The sequence below is a fragment of the Balaenoptera borealis genome, assembly GCF_965194805.1.
Source record: "Balaenoptera borealis genome assembly, chromosome: 1".
NCBI classification, from domain to species: domain Eukaryota; kingdom Metazoa; phylum Chordata; class Mammalia; order Artiodactyla; family Balaenopteridae; genus Balaenoptera; species Balaenoptera borealis.
In genome coordinates this window covers 60,996,416-61,012,051 of record NC_138860.1, presented here as the reverse complement: position 1 = coordinate 61,012,051, position 15,636 = coordinate 60,996,416, and the positions used below count along the sequence as shown (strand labels likewise).

General features: G+C 36.2%; 1 protein-coding gene and 1 long non-coding RNA gene across 5 annotated transcripts in view; one reads left to right on the top strand and one right to left on the bottom strand.

Annotated features, from left to right (window-relative positions):
- Positions 1–15,636, top strand: part of LOC309636198 — a 937,790-nt gene that overhangs the window by 706,563 nt on the left and 215,591 nt on the right. The gene's annotated exons all lie outside the window — the stretch shown is intronic.
- Positions 1–15,636, bottom strand: part of NME7 (NME/NM23 family member 7) — a 244,738-nt gene that overhangs the window by 124,592 nt on the left and 104,510 nt on the right. For all 4 annotated transcript variants that reach the window (XM_082393989.1, XM_082393990.1, XM_082393987.1 and 1 more), the window contains one exon: positions 1,192–1,293. In XM_082393989.1, coding sequence (XP_082250115.1) covers positions 1,192–1,293 — 102 coding nt within the window. The remainder of the gene's footprint in view (positions 1–1,191; positions 1,294–15,636) is intronic.

Here is a 15,636-nt window from a genome sequence, read left to right as displayed (position 1 = left end):
TTTTAAAATTTATTTATTTACTTTTGGCTGCATTGGGTCTTCGTTGCTGTGCTCAGGCTTTCTCTAGTTGTGGCGAGCAGGGGCTACTCTTCGTTGTGGTGCACGGGCTTCTCACTGCGGTGGCTTCTCTTGTTGTGGAGCACAGGCTCTAGGCACGCGGGCTTCAGTAGTTTTGGCACACGGGCTCAGTAGTTGTGGCACCTGGGCTCTAGAGCGCAGGCTCAGTAGTTGGGGCACACGGGCTTAGCTGCTTCACAGCATGTGGGATCTTCCTGGGCCAGGGCTCGAACCCATGTCCCCTGCATTGGCGGGCAGATTCTTAAACACTGCACCACCAGGGAAGCCCTGTATGCACTTTTTGATCATTGAGAACAGGTGTATTGTTTTTTCCTACAGGGCTTAATCTAGCAGCACTCTCATACAAGCTGGCTTCTTAATAGGTGCTGCTGATTTTTTATCTTACATTTAAGGGAACTCAATAAAATTGTCTGAATTAAATTAAATTGAATTGGCTGTTCTTCATCAATAAACTTTACAAGTGATAGTGAAATAAAGGGTAAATTTAAATTATAGTTAGTGTTTAAAATTGGTAATACTTCCTATAATCCTACCCAGCTTATAACATTTGCATGGAGCTTTTGCATATGTATTCAAACGTTACTTCTGCTTTTCAGTCCCATCCCCGTCTCCATTCCCCTCACCACCAAATGTCCACGTGAAGAAAACCTGAAGCAAACTGAAAGGCATACTAGAGAATATCACTTTTCACATAAGTCCCACTGCTCATATTTATTTACATATCTGGTATGAAGCCACCATATCAATATTCTTCACATTGAGAGCTTTATTTATGGCCTCCCTATATCAAAGGATAATTAATACTTTAGACAATTTCTATCACAGAGCTTAACAGATTTACTTACCTACACAATTTAGCAACAAGAAACAATAAAAGAAAATGCCACAGTGTTTCTGCCCATTCTATATTGTCACTAGGCTAATAAAAGTCCACTTTTGTAGGAATACTGTATAAGAAATAAATGACGTAAAATGCGATTTTGAATAAAAATTTGTATCTATTACATTCATTTTGTATTATTTCTTTTAAAGAACTAAAACTATCAAAAACCTGTTAAGATATTTAGTTAATGGATAAAACAAACTTACTTTATATTTTAAACAATAACTTACAGGATCAGCAGGTCCACAGAATTCTCGAAATGTCACTGTAGGATTAGTCTGTTGAATCTCCATTGCTACACAAGGGCCAGAATACATTTCTGTCACCATTTCCTATAATATGTAATATAAAATAATATTAACAAACAAGTGGAATTTAATAATCTTTTACTCCTCCTCTTTTAATTGTACCACTATTCTACTGAACTCAAAATGTTAGAGTTATGTTTGACATCTTCTCTATCTGTACCCTCTATGCCAAGCAGTTCCCACATTTTGTCCATTTTTCCTGCAAAAATATATTTTAGATATGTTCCCTTTTCTCCATTCCTACCACTACCACTTTTAGTTTAATGCTTTACCACTTGACATGTTCACTATTTGAAATTATCTTCTAGTACATCTTCCTTTTAAAAGGCTCTCTCCCTTGAACACAGTACTGTCAAACGAACACTTCTAAAGATATAAATTCCAAAGTGTTTATCACAAAGAAACTTATAAAAATCATAATGAGTTCCAGCAATAAGGAATAACAGGCACCAGATTTATTCTCTCGCATTAAACATCTAGAAACTAAATATATATATATATAAAACAACAGTTTTCAGACACTGGATGACAGACAGCACAGTACTATGATCCCCTAGAGGAGGAAAACAAAAGCTATATAACAGCCCCATCTTACTGCCTGAAGGCTTCCAGACAGTGGGGTAGGTAGAGGAAACACAAAAGGGCCCAACATTCTCACTGAATAGAAGAGACAAAGACTGGAGTTTAGGGAGACCAATGAGGCTAGAATTTACAGGACAGAATACTACAGGAGGTGGGAGAGCTACAGGAGAGTAAGCTACAGGGATCTACAGAGAAGTTCACTTGAGTCTTTGACTAAGAGTCTGTGTATGTATAAAGGATACTACCCAAGGCTGAAAAAAGAACTACCAGAAAGCAGTAAATGAAACAATTCACAAAGATAGCACAAGGCTGAGAAGAGTTTGTGCTTCTACCAGCCAGAGTGGAAAGCCCTCATATGATACACAGGGCATCAGGTAGAGTCCTCAGAACGGTACTGCATCATAGTAATTGGCCTCAACTTGCTTTAGATATGGAATGCTCTGTACCTATCCTATAAAAGCTTAAAAGCAAGTCTCAGAAGGGATCCAATTGATCCCAAGTAACTTGACTGAGTGCCAGAACAAAGTCAAACATTCTTCAAAGGAATACAACAATACCAGGTAACACTGTAAGTTTCACAACATCAGCATATAGTAAAAACTACCAGGCATGCAAAGAAGTAGGAAAATATGAACCATCACCAGAAGGAAATAAATAGACACAGACCCAGCAATGACAGAAATGATGGATGTAATTACACAAGAATTTTAAAACAGTCACTATAAATAGGCTCTATATGCTCAAAATATAGAAGGAAACATGGACATAATGCACAGAAAACAGAAGATATTAAAAAGACCCCAATAGAACTTCTAGAGATGAAAATTACATCTGAACTTAAAAATACACTTTATGGGATAAACAGGATAAGACTTTGTGGAAGATCAATGAATTTGAAGGCATGCAATAGAAACTATTAAAAAGCAAGCAAGGAGAGAAAGAAAAATAAAGAAAAATTTTAAAACTAAAAAAAAAGGACTTATGGGACAATGACAAGCTGTGTAATTGGAGCCCCAAAAGAAGAAAGAGTGATGAACAGAAATATATTTCAAGAATGAATTGCTAAAAAGAGTTCAAATTTGATGAAACCCACAAACCCACATATCCAACAAAATCAAAGGAGAATAAATGGAAAGAAAAATAAAGTAGGGCACATCATAATCAAATTGGCTATAAAACAAAAACAACAACAACAAACAAAACAACCCAGTGATAAACAGTAAAAACAAAAACAAAAACCTTAGAAACATCCAAAAAAAGAAACATAACAGTAGAACAAAGATAAGGATAAAAACAAAACCAACAACCTATCTAGAATTCTATAACCGGTTGAGAAAACATTTGGAAAATATTTTCCAAAATGAATGAAAAATAAAGACTTTTTCAGAGTATAGGTCTTTAACCTCCTTGGTTAAGTTTATTCCTAGGTATTTTATTATTTTTGATGCAACTTTAAATGGGGATTGTTGTCTTCCTTTCTCTTTCTGATAGCTCATTATTAGTGTATAGAAAAGCAACAGGTTTCTGTATATCAATCTTATATCCTGCAACTTTACTGAATTCACTTATTAATTCTAATAGTTTTTTTGGTGGCGACTTTAGAATTTTCTCTATATAGTACCATATCATCTGAAAATCATAACAGTTTTATTTCTTCCCTTCCAACTTGGATGCCTTGTATTTCCTTTTCTTGTCTGATTACTGTGACTAGGACTTCTAATACTATGTTAAATAAAAGTTGGGAGAGTGGGCATCCTTGTCTTGGAAGTGAAAGACCTATACTATGAAAATCATAAAACGCTGATGAAGGAAATTAAAGACAATACAAAGAAATGGAAAAATTGCAGAAATTAATATTATTAAAATGGCTATATTACCCAAAGCAATCTATAGATTTAATGCAATCCCTTTCAAAAGAGCCATAAAATTTTGCACAGAATTCAAACAAATAATCCTAAAATTTATATGGAACCACAAAGGACCCTGAATTGCCAAAGCAATCTTCAGGAAAAAAAGAACAAAGCTGGAGGTATCACACTCCCTAACTTCAGACTATATAACAAAGGTATGGTAGTCAAAATAACATGGTACTGACAAAAAAACAGACACATAGATCAAGGGAACAGAATAGAGAGTCCAGAATAAACCCACACACTTATGGTCACTCTACAACAAAGGAGGCAAGAATATACAATGGAGAAAAGACAGCCCCTTTAACAAGTGGTGCTGGGAAAACGGGACAGCTACATGTAAAGAAGTGAAATTAGAACATTTTCTCATACCATATACAAAAATATATTCAAAATGGATTAAAGGCCTAAATGTAAGACCTGAAACCAAAAATTTCTAGAAGAAAACATAGGCAGAACACTTTAACATAAATCATAGCAATATTTTTTTTGGATCTGTCTCCTACGGGAAAAGAAATACAAGCAAAAATAAATATATGGGACCTATTAAACTTAAAAGCTTTTATACAGCAAAGGAAACCATTGACAAAATGAAAAGACAACCTACTGAATGGGAGAAAATATTTGCAAATGCTATGACCGATAAGGGGTTAATATCAAAAAATAAATAAAAAGCTCATACAATTCAATATCAAAAAAACAAACAACTCAATTAAAGAACTGAATAGACATTTTTCCAAAGAAGACCTACAGATGGCCAACAGGCACATGAAAAGATGCTCAACACTGCTAATCATCAGAGAAATGCAAATCAAAACAACAATGAGATATCACCTCACACCTGCTAAAATAGCTATTATCAAAAAGTCTACAAACAACAAACACTGGTGAGGATGTGGAGAAAAGGGAACCCAAGTACACTCTCAGTGGGAATGTAGATTGGTGCAGCCACTATGGAAAACAGTATGGAAGTTCCTCAAAAAACTAAGAATAGAACTACCATATGATCCAGCAATTCCACTGCTGGGTATATATCTGAAGAAAATGAAAACACTAATTCAAAAAGATACATGCATTCCAATAGCAGCATTATTTACAAGAGCCAAGATATGGAAGCAATCTAAGTATCCAACAACAGATGAATGGATAAGATGTGGTATATATACATACAATGGAATACTACCCAGTCATAAAAAAGAATGAAATTCTGCCATTGGCAACAATGTGCATGGACCTAGAGGCTTAGTAAAGTAAGTCACAGAAAGACAAATACTCTATATGTTATCATTTATATGTGGAATCTTAAAAATAAAACAAACACATGTATATAACAAAAGAGAAACACACTCACAGGTATAGAGAACAAACTAATGATTACCACTAGGGAGAGGGAAAGGAGTAGGGGCAAGATAGGGGTATGGGATTAAGAGATACAAACTGACATGCATAAAATAAGCAACAAGGATATATTGTCAGGGAAATATAGCCATTATTTTTAATAACTTTAAATGGAATATAATCTATAAAAATATTGAATCACTGTGTTGTACACCTGAAACTAATATAATATTGTAAATCATTGATCTTTCAATTAAAAAAAAGACTTTTTCAGACAAACAGAATCTGAGAGAATTCACCACCACCAGCCATATATCATAGAAAATGTTAAAGGAAGTACTTCAGACAGAAGAAAAATAATGCCAGACAAAAATATGGATCTATACAAAACAATGGTAAACATGTGGGTAAATATAAAACATATTTCACAGCAACTAAAAAAGAAAAAAATGTAATTGATTATTTAAAGCAAAAATATTAAGAATGTATTGCAGAGTTTATAACACACATAGATGTAAAATGTACGACAACAGCACACAGAATAGGAGAGAAGAAATGGAAGTATACTGTTTTAGGGTTCTTAACTCTATATGTGAAGTGGTTTAATGAAAAACATGGTCAAAGAAAAGTGCCTCTTACAGTGCCTGAAGCATTCAATGAATGGAACACTTCAGGCAGAAGTGAAAATACATATAAAACCTGGAGGAAAAAGTACATTTGGGGTACATGAAGATCAGTAAAGGAGCCATGATATCAGGATCTGAGTGAGACCACAGGAAAGCAGTTAAGAGATGAGGCCAGATCATGGAGGACCATGTAAACCATTTTAATGACTTTTGAAGGTTTATGATACATAATGCCAAAGTAAAATAAAGGCAATTTATTACAGAACAATATTTAAATATTAATCTGAACTCAGTCATCATGCCTACTAGAAATGCCAGAAGTTAAAAAAGGAGGGAGAGAACTTCAGAATTAATATGGTACACAGAACCCTACTCATTAGAATCCCTAGACGTATGCCCCTGAAGTCACTTTACTATTTCACAAAGGTCATATGAAATTGATTTTTATGGATAATTATGTTGAGTAGGATTTTCTGTCTAATGAAATTGAAGTACTGCCTACACATAAATGTCAAGAGCCAAGTTGTCAGTAGGGGTAGAAGAAGGCATGAGCATGTTATCCAAAAACAGAAGTGTAAATTTTGTCCACCTTTCTTTCACCTGTCTCTCTTTTCAGTATTAATAACAAATACCAGTAAAATGATAAACATAGAGGGCTGCACAAAATGCAAAGAAAAATGTTGAAAAAGGACTCCATCAATAGCTAAAAGTGTTCCTTAAAAAATGGACTTAAGAATTCTGTTAACAGATTAAGAGAATTAATTAATTAAAAGAATTAACAGAATTCTCAAGTCACCTAGGTTTTTACTTAAGCAAAACACTGTCAAACAAAAAAGGACTTGTTTCCTTCCTTAATAGCCCTTTGACTACCATCCTTAAGCAGTTTCCTTAAGTAGTTGCAGTGGGATGTCTGATTTAATATCTCTCCTCACCAGGACATAAGCTCCATGAATGCAGGTAGTGTGCTTTTTTTGTTCATTTCTGTCTCCCTGGTAGCCAACCCATTGTACGGCCCACAGGAGATACTCAATACATGTTTGGCAAATAATGGGATCATGATAACTCTATAAAATAGGAATTATTACCTTTTTATGATTGCAAATGCTGAAACAGCAAACTTAACTGTAAATGATCAACACAGAATCTACTATAAAGATTCTCAGCTACAGTAATAATAATAGTAGTAATAATTAAAATAGCTAATATTTACTAAAGCAATAGTCTCAGTATGTGAGACTGCTTTACATGATTTATTTCATTTAATCACAATAACTTCATAAAGTAATAGCGTTGTTTCTATTTTATATATGGGTAAACTAAGGCTTAAAGAAGGTAAATAACTTCCATGGTCACACAGATGGTGGGTGTGTTTGGGATTTGAACTTTGCATCTGACTCCATAGCCCAAAAAAAAAAAAAAAAAAACAAAGGAAACTGAGGTCAGGAAGCTGTAAGCTGTTGCAATGAATTTTGGGAAACAGGAAAATTTTACAGTTTGAAGCAAGTAACATGGGAAAACCTAGAACTAGAGTAGAATTATTTAAAAATATCTGGTACAACAGTGTCCGTGATGCTGTACTATTTCACACTACATATTGTACATTTCACACCCTTACATCTTTAAGTTCAAAACAATAAAATGGATGGAACCACTAATATGACCTTATATATCTTATCTCTTTTATAAGTAAGAATCTGAAGACAAAGAGGGTAAAGTGCTGTACTAAAAGTCAGAGTAAGAATCAGATCACCTGTTTTTGTTTCTTTAGACTATGTTGCCTCTTAAGATTATTTTTACATGGCCTACTTTATAGAATTAAATAAATCTCATAAAATTAAGAGACATCCAGTATCAGCATTTAAAAACTTACCTCTTCCTTGAACTTAAAACTTGAGTCCTAAATATTAACTGTCATGAAAAATAAGAGACCCAAGAGGAAATACAACAATCACAATAGCAAGTGAGACCCAGGATTTGCTATCTGATTCTTGCTATCCCAAATTACCCAATGTAAGATATCACAATCATATGCATTTCTAGTAGATGAATACAGACCATCAAACAACTTCCTTTGAACGAAATAGTCAGAATCATGAAATGGGAAAAGAACTTTAAAAGAATCGGAGACTATATACCATTCATAAGAATATTATTTACTTCAATAAAATATTACTGGGATAAAAACACTCTTTCCCTTTAGGGAAAATTTTCAAGGAAACAACATTTCTTAGCATGAATAAAATTTTATATCATATAAATGCAGTAACATCTCAAAGATACCTGGATATTGATATATTCTGGTTCATATATATAGTGCATTCTCCCATTAAGAGACTGCTACAAACCAATAATTTGAAATATTTGTTTTAAGCTGAATAAGCCATTTTCAGCTGAATAAAAATCATAACCATTACTAAAAATTACTCACAAGACTAATAATTACTCTGAAATAAGGTAGTTTTTCCCCTTCCAAACAGTCCCTCTGTTCCTTTTCCTAAGTAGGTTCTTTTATTAATATTACAAGATTTAAATAGTAATTATAGAGAATATCTTACTGAGAAGATTAAATCGAAGAAAGTACATCAATATCAATCATTCTGGGCTGTCCTGACATTAAAGTATAATACTGCTATTGTCATTCAAATTCCTGATTTCTCAGGGGAAATGACAAATACACTCAGTGATGTTTTTATCTTTATCTCCAGAATCCCAAGATAAAAAAATTCTAAGGGTAAATGTATAGTATATAAAAAAATTGCATGTATGGTATTTCAAAGTATAGCACAGAAATATAATGTTGTATACATGAAACATATAAAGTTATAAACCAACGTTACCTCAATAAAAAATAAATGAAAGAAAAAGATGAGGTTTTATTTTTTTTAAAAAGTTTTTTACCAAAGGGAAATATGGCCTACCTCAGATATGTACATAAAAAATTAGTGCCCTCAACTACTACTTGCTACCAAATTCAATACTATCTAATGTTGTATGAGAATGTAACTCAGGATCAAGGCTACTGTGAGATATGCCTCCATGAGTCTCTTCATCTTATATACAATAAAACTATAATATAATGTGCATTAATAAAGGTAGTTGCTTCTAACCATATGTTTTTAAAAGTCAATCAAACACACAAAAGAAGGAAAATGTAAAAAAGGAAGATTTAAGAAATGGAAAACATCTGTCACTGGTTGAATAAATGATGTTAAGATAAGAACGGGGCAGGGGACCTTCAAGATGGCAGAGGAGTAAGACGTGGAGATCACCGTCCTCCCCACAAATACATCAAAAAAAAATCTCCATGTGGAACAACTCCTACAGAACAACTACTGAACACTGGCAGAAGACCTCAGACTTCCCAAAAGGCATGAAACTCCCCATGTACCTGGGTAGGGCAAAAGAAAAAGCAGAGACAAAAGAATAGGGACAGGACCTGCACCTCTGGGAGGGAGCTGTGAAGAAGGAAAAGTTTCCACACACTAGGAAGCCCCTTCACTGGTCGAGATAGGGGGTGGGCTGGGGGGAAGCTTCAGAGCCACAGAGGACAGCGCAGCAACAGGGGTGCAGAGGGCAAAGCGGAGAGATTCCCACACAGAGGATCGGTGCCGACCTGCACTCACCAGCCTGAGATGCTTGTCTGCTAACCTGCTGGGGCGGATGGGGGGCTGGGAGCTGAGGGTTGGGCTTCAGAGGTCAGATCCCAGGGAGAGGACTGGGGTTGGCTGTGTGAACACAGCCTGAAGGGGGCTAGTGCGCCACAGCTAGCCAGGAGGGAGTCCGGAAAAAAGTCTGGACCTGCTTAAGAGGCAAGAGACAAATGTTTCGGGGTGCACGAGGAGAGGGGATTCAGAGCACTACCTAAATGAGCTCCAGAGATGGGCGCGAACCACGGCTATCAGTGCAGACAGCAGAGATGGGCATGACACGCTAAGGCTGCTCATGCAGCCACCAAGAAGCCTGTGTGCGAGCACAGGTCACTATCCACACCTCCCCTCCCGGGAGCCTGTGCAACCCACCACTGCCAGGGTCCCGTGATCCAGGGACAACTTTCCTGGGAAAACACACGGTGCACCTCAGGCTGGTGCAACGTCACACCAGCCTCCTCTGCTGCAGGCTCGCCCCACATTCCGTACCCTTCCCTGTCCCTGGACTGAGTGAGCCAGAACCCCCTAATCAGCCACTCCTTTAACCCCATCCTGTCTGGGTGAAGAACAGATGCCGGAGGGCGACCTACACACAGAGGTGGGGCCAAATCCAAAGCTGAACCCCAGGAGCTGTGCGAACAAAGAAGAGAAAGGGAAATCTCTCCCAGCAGCCTCAAGAGCAACGGATTAAATCTCTGCAATCAACTTGATGTACCTTGCATCTGTGGAATACCTGAATAGACAATGAATCATCCCAAAACTGAGGCAGTAGACTTTGAGAATAACTGTAGACTTGGGGTTTGCTTTTTGCATCTAATTTGTTTCTGGATTTATGTTTATCTTAGTTTAGTATTTAGAGCTTATTATCATTGGTAGATTTGTTTACTGATTTGGTTACTCTCTTCCTTTTATATATATTTTTTTAATTTTTTTTTCCTTTCCTTATTCTCTTTCTCGGAGTGTGTACGTGTATGCTTCTTTGTGTGATTTTGTCTGTATAGGTTTGCTTTTACTATTTGTCCTAGTGTTCTGTCCGTTTTTTTCTTGTTCTTTTTTGTTTTAGTATAGTTTTTAGCGCTTGTTATCATTGGTGGATTCGTTTTGGTTTGGCTGCTCTCTTCTTTCTTTTGGTTTTTTTAAATTATATTTTAATATTTGTATTTTTATAATTTTTTTTAATTTTAATTATTTTATTTTATTTATTTAGTTTTTCTTTCTTTTTTTTTTCTCTCCCTTTTCTTCTGAGTCATGTGATTGACAGGGTCTTGGTGCTCCGGTCGGGTGTCAGGCCTGAGCCTCTGAGGTGTGAGGCCGACTTCAGGACATTGGTCCACCAGAGACCTCCCAGCCCCACGTAATATCAATCGGTGAGAGCTCTCCCAGAGATCTCTGTCTCAACGCTAAGACCCAGCTCCACTGAACGACCAGCTGCACTCAACGACCAGAATGCCCATGCCAAACAACTAACAAGACAGGAACACAACCCCACACATTAGCAGATAGGCTGCCTAAAATCATAATGAGCTCACAGACACCTCAAAACACACCACCAGATGCGGTCCTGCCCATCAGAAAAACAAGATCCAGCCTCATCCACCAGAACACAAGCAGCAGTCCCCTCCACCAGGAAGCCTACACAACCCACTGAACCAACCTTAGCCACCGGGGGCAGACACCAAAAACAACGGGAACTACAAACCTGCAGCCTGCGAAAAGGAGACCCCAAGCAAGGTAAGTTAAACAAAATGAGAAGACAGAGAAACACACAGCAGATGAAGGAGCAAGGTAAAAACCCACCAGACCAAACAAATGAAGAGGAAATAGGCAGTCTACCAGAAAAAGAATTCAGAGTAATTATAGTTAAGATGATAAAAATCGTGGAAATAGAATGGAGAAAACACAAGAAATGTTAAACAAGGACCTAGAAGAACTAAACAGCAAACAATGATGAACGACGCAATAAATGAAATTAAAAATTCTCTAGAAGGAATCAACAGCAGAATAACTGAGGCAGAAAACGGATAAACGACCTGGAAGATAAAATAGTGGAAATAACTACCATAGAGCAGAATAAAGAAAAAAGATTGAAAAGAATTGAGGACATTCTCAGAGCCTTCTGGGACAACATTAAACTCCCCAAAATTCGAATTATTGGGGTCCCAGAAGAAGAAGAGAAAAAGGACTGAGAAAATATTTGAAGAGATTATAGTTGAAAAATTCCCTAATATGGGAAAGGAAATAGTCAATCAAGTCCAGGAAGCGCAGAAAGTCCCATACAAGATAAATCCAAGGAGAAACATGCCAAGACACATATTTATCAAGCTATCAAAAATTAAATACAAAGGAAAAATATTAAAAGCAGCAAAGGATAAGCAACAAATAACATACAAGGAAATCCCCATAAGGTTAACAGCTGATCTTTCAGCAGAAACTCTGCAAGCCAGATGGGTGTGGCAGGACATATTTAAAGTGATGAAAGGGACAAACCTACAACCAAGATTACTCTACCCAGGTGGGAGGGAGATGCAACAGTGAGGAGATATGGGGATATAGGTATATGTATGGCTGATTCACTTTGTTATATAGCAGAAACTAACACACCATTGTAAAGCAATTATACTCCAATAAAGATGTTAAAAAAAAAAAAAAGATTACTCTACCCAGCAAGGACCACATTCAGATTCAATGGAGAAATTAAAACCTTTACAGACAAGCAAAAGTTAAGAGAATTCAGCACCACCAAAACAGCTTTACAACAAATGCTAAAGGAACTTCTCCAGGCAGGAAACACAAGGAAGGAAAACACCTACAATAACAAACCCAAAACAGTTAAGAAAATGGTAACAGGAAAATACATATCGATAATTACCTTAAATGAAATGGATTAAATGCTCCAACCAAAAGACACAGACTGGCTGAATGGATACAAAAACAAGACCCGTATATAGGCTGTCTACAAGAGACCCACTTCAGACCTAGGGACACATACAGACTGAAAGGGAGGGGATGGAAAAAGATATTCCATGCAAATGGAAATCAAAAGAAAGCTGGAGTAGCAATTCTCATAGTAGACAAAATTGACTTTAAAATAAAGACTATTACAAGAGACAAAGAAGGACACTACATAATGATCAAGGGATCAATCCAAGAAGAAGATATAACAATTGTAACTAATTATGTACCCAACATAGGAGCACCTCAATACATAGGGCAAATGCTAACAGCCATAAAAGGGGAAATCAACAATAACAAAATAATAGTAGGGGACTATAACACTCCACTTTCACCATGGACAGATCATCCAAGATGAAAATAAATAAGGAAACACAAGCTTTAAAAGACACATTAAACAAGATGGACTTAATTGATATTTATAGAACATTCCATCCAAAAACAACAGAATAAACTTCTTCTCAAGTGCTCATGGAACATTCTCCAGGATAAACCATAACTTGGGTCACAAATCAAGCCTTGGTAAATTTAAGAAAACTGAAATCATATCAAGTATCTTTTCCGACCACAATGCTATGAGAGTAGATATCAATTACAGGAAAAAATATGTAAAAAATTTAAACAGATGGAGGCTAAACAATACGCTATTAAATAACCAAGAGATCACTGAAGAAATCAAAGAGGAAATCAAAAAACACCTAGAAACAAATGACAATGAGAACACGATGACCCAAAACCTATGGGATTCAGCACAAGCAGTTCTAAGAGGGAAGTTTATAGCAGTACAATCCTACCTCAAGGAAAAAGAAAAATCTCAAATAAACAACCTCACTTTACACCTTAAGCAATCAGAGAAAGAAGAACAAAAAAAAAAACCCAAAGCAAGCAGAAGGAAAGAACTCAAAAAGATCAGACCAGAAATAAATGAAAAAGAAATGAAGGAAACGATAGCAAAGATCAATAAAAGTTAAAGCTGGTTCTTTGAGAAGATAAACAAAATTGATAAACCATTAGCCAGACTCATCAAGAAAAAAAGGGCGAAGATGCAGATCAATAGAATTAGAAATGAAAAAGGAGAAGTCACAACTGACACCGCAGAAATACAAAGGATCATGAGAGATTAGTACAAGCAATTATATACCAATAAAATGGAAAACCTGGAAGAAATGGACCAATTCTCAGAAAAGCACAACCTTCCAAGACTGAACCAAGAAGAAACAGAAAATATAAACAGACCAATCTCAAGCACTGAAATTGAAACTGTGATTAAAAATCTTCCAAAAAACAAAAGCCCAGGACCAGATGGCTTCACCGGTGAATTCTAACATTTAGACAAGAGCTAACACCTATCCTTCTCAAACTCTTCCAAAATATAACAGAGGAAGGAGCACTCCCAAACTCATTCTATGAGGCCACCATCACCCTGATACCAAAACCAGATAAAGATGTCACAAAGAAAGAAAACTACAGGCCAATATCACTGATAAACATAGATGTAAAAATCCTCAACAAAATACTAGCAAACAGAATCCAACAGCACATTAAAAGGATCATACACCATGATCAAGTGGGGTTTATCCCAGGAATGCAAGGATTCTTCAATATACGCAAATCAATCAACGTGATACACCATATTAACAAATTGAAGGAGAAAAACCATATGATCATCTCAATAGATGCAGAAAAAGCTTTTGACAAAATTCAACACCCATTTATGATAAAAGCCCTGAAGAAAGTAGGCATAGAGGGAACTTTCCTCAACATAATAAAGGCCATATATGACAAACCCACAGCCAACATTGTCCTCAATGGTGAAAAACTGAAACCATTTTCACTAAGATCAGGAACAAGACAAGGTTGCCCACTCTCACCACTATTATTCAACATAGTTTTGGAAGTGTTAGCCACAGCAATCAGAGAAGAAAAAGAAATAAAAGGAATCCAAATCGGAAAAGAAGAAGTAAAGCTGTCACTGTTTGCAGATGACATGATACTATACATAGAGAATCCTAAAGATGCTACCAGAAAACTACTAGAGCTAATCAATGAATTTGGTAAAGTAGCAGGATACAAAATTAATGCACAGAAATCTCTTGCATTCCTAGACACTAATGATGAAAAATCTGAAAGAGAAATAAGGAAACACTCCCATTTACCACTACAACAAAAAGAATAAAATACCTAGGAATAAACCTACCTAAGGAGACAAAAGACCTGTATGCAGAAAACTATAAGACACTGATGAAAGAAATTAAAGATGATACAAACAGATGGAGAGGTATACCATGTTCTTGGATTGGAAGAATCAACACTGTGAAAATGACTATACTACCCAAAGCAATCTACAGATTCAATGCAATTCCTATCAAACTACCAATGGCATTTTTCACAGAACTACAACAAAAAATTTCACAATTTGTATGGAAACACAAAAGATCCCGAATAGCCAAAGCAATATTGAGAAAGAAAAGCAGAGCTGGAGGAATCAGGCTCCCTGACTTCCAACTATACTACAAAGCTGCAGTAATCAAGACAGCATGGTACTGGCACAAAAACAGAAATATAGATCAATGGAACAGGATAGAAAGCCCAGAGATAAACCCACGCACCTAGGGTCACTTATTTTTGATAAAGGAGGCAAGAATATACAATGGAGATAAGACAGCCTCTTCAATAAGTGGTGTTGGGAAAAGTGGACAGCTACATGTAAAAGAATGAAAATAGAACACTTCTAACACCATACACAAAACTAAACTCCAAATGGATTAAAGCCCTAAATGGAAGGCCAGATACTATAAAACTCTTAGAGGAAAACATAGGCAGAACACTCTTTGACATAAATCACAGCAAGATCCTTTTTGACCTACCCCCTAGAGAAATGGAAATTAAAACAAAACTAAACAAATGGGACCTAATGAACCTTAAAAGCTTTTGCACAGCAAAGGATATCATAAACAAGACAAAAAGACAACCCTCAGAATGGGAGAAAATATTTGCAAATGAAGCAACGACAAAGGATTAATCTCCAAAATTTACAAGCAGCTCATGCAGCTCAATATCATAAAAACAAACAACCCATTCCAAAAATGGGCAGCAGATATACAGACTGCCAACAAACACATGAAAGGATGCTCAACATCACTAATCATTAGAGAAATGCAAATCAAAACTACAGTGAGGTATTACCTCACACCGGTCAGAATGGCCATCATCAGAAAATTTACAAACAATAAATGCTGGAGACAATGTGGAGAAAAGTGAACTCTCTTGCACTGTTGGTGGGAATGTAAATTGATACAGCCACTATGGAGA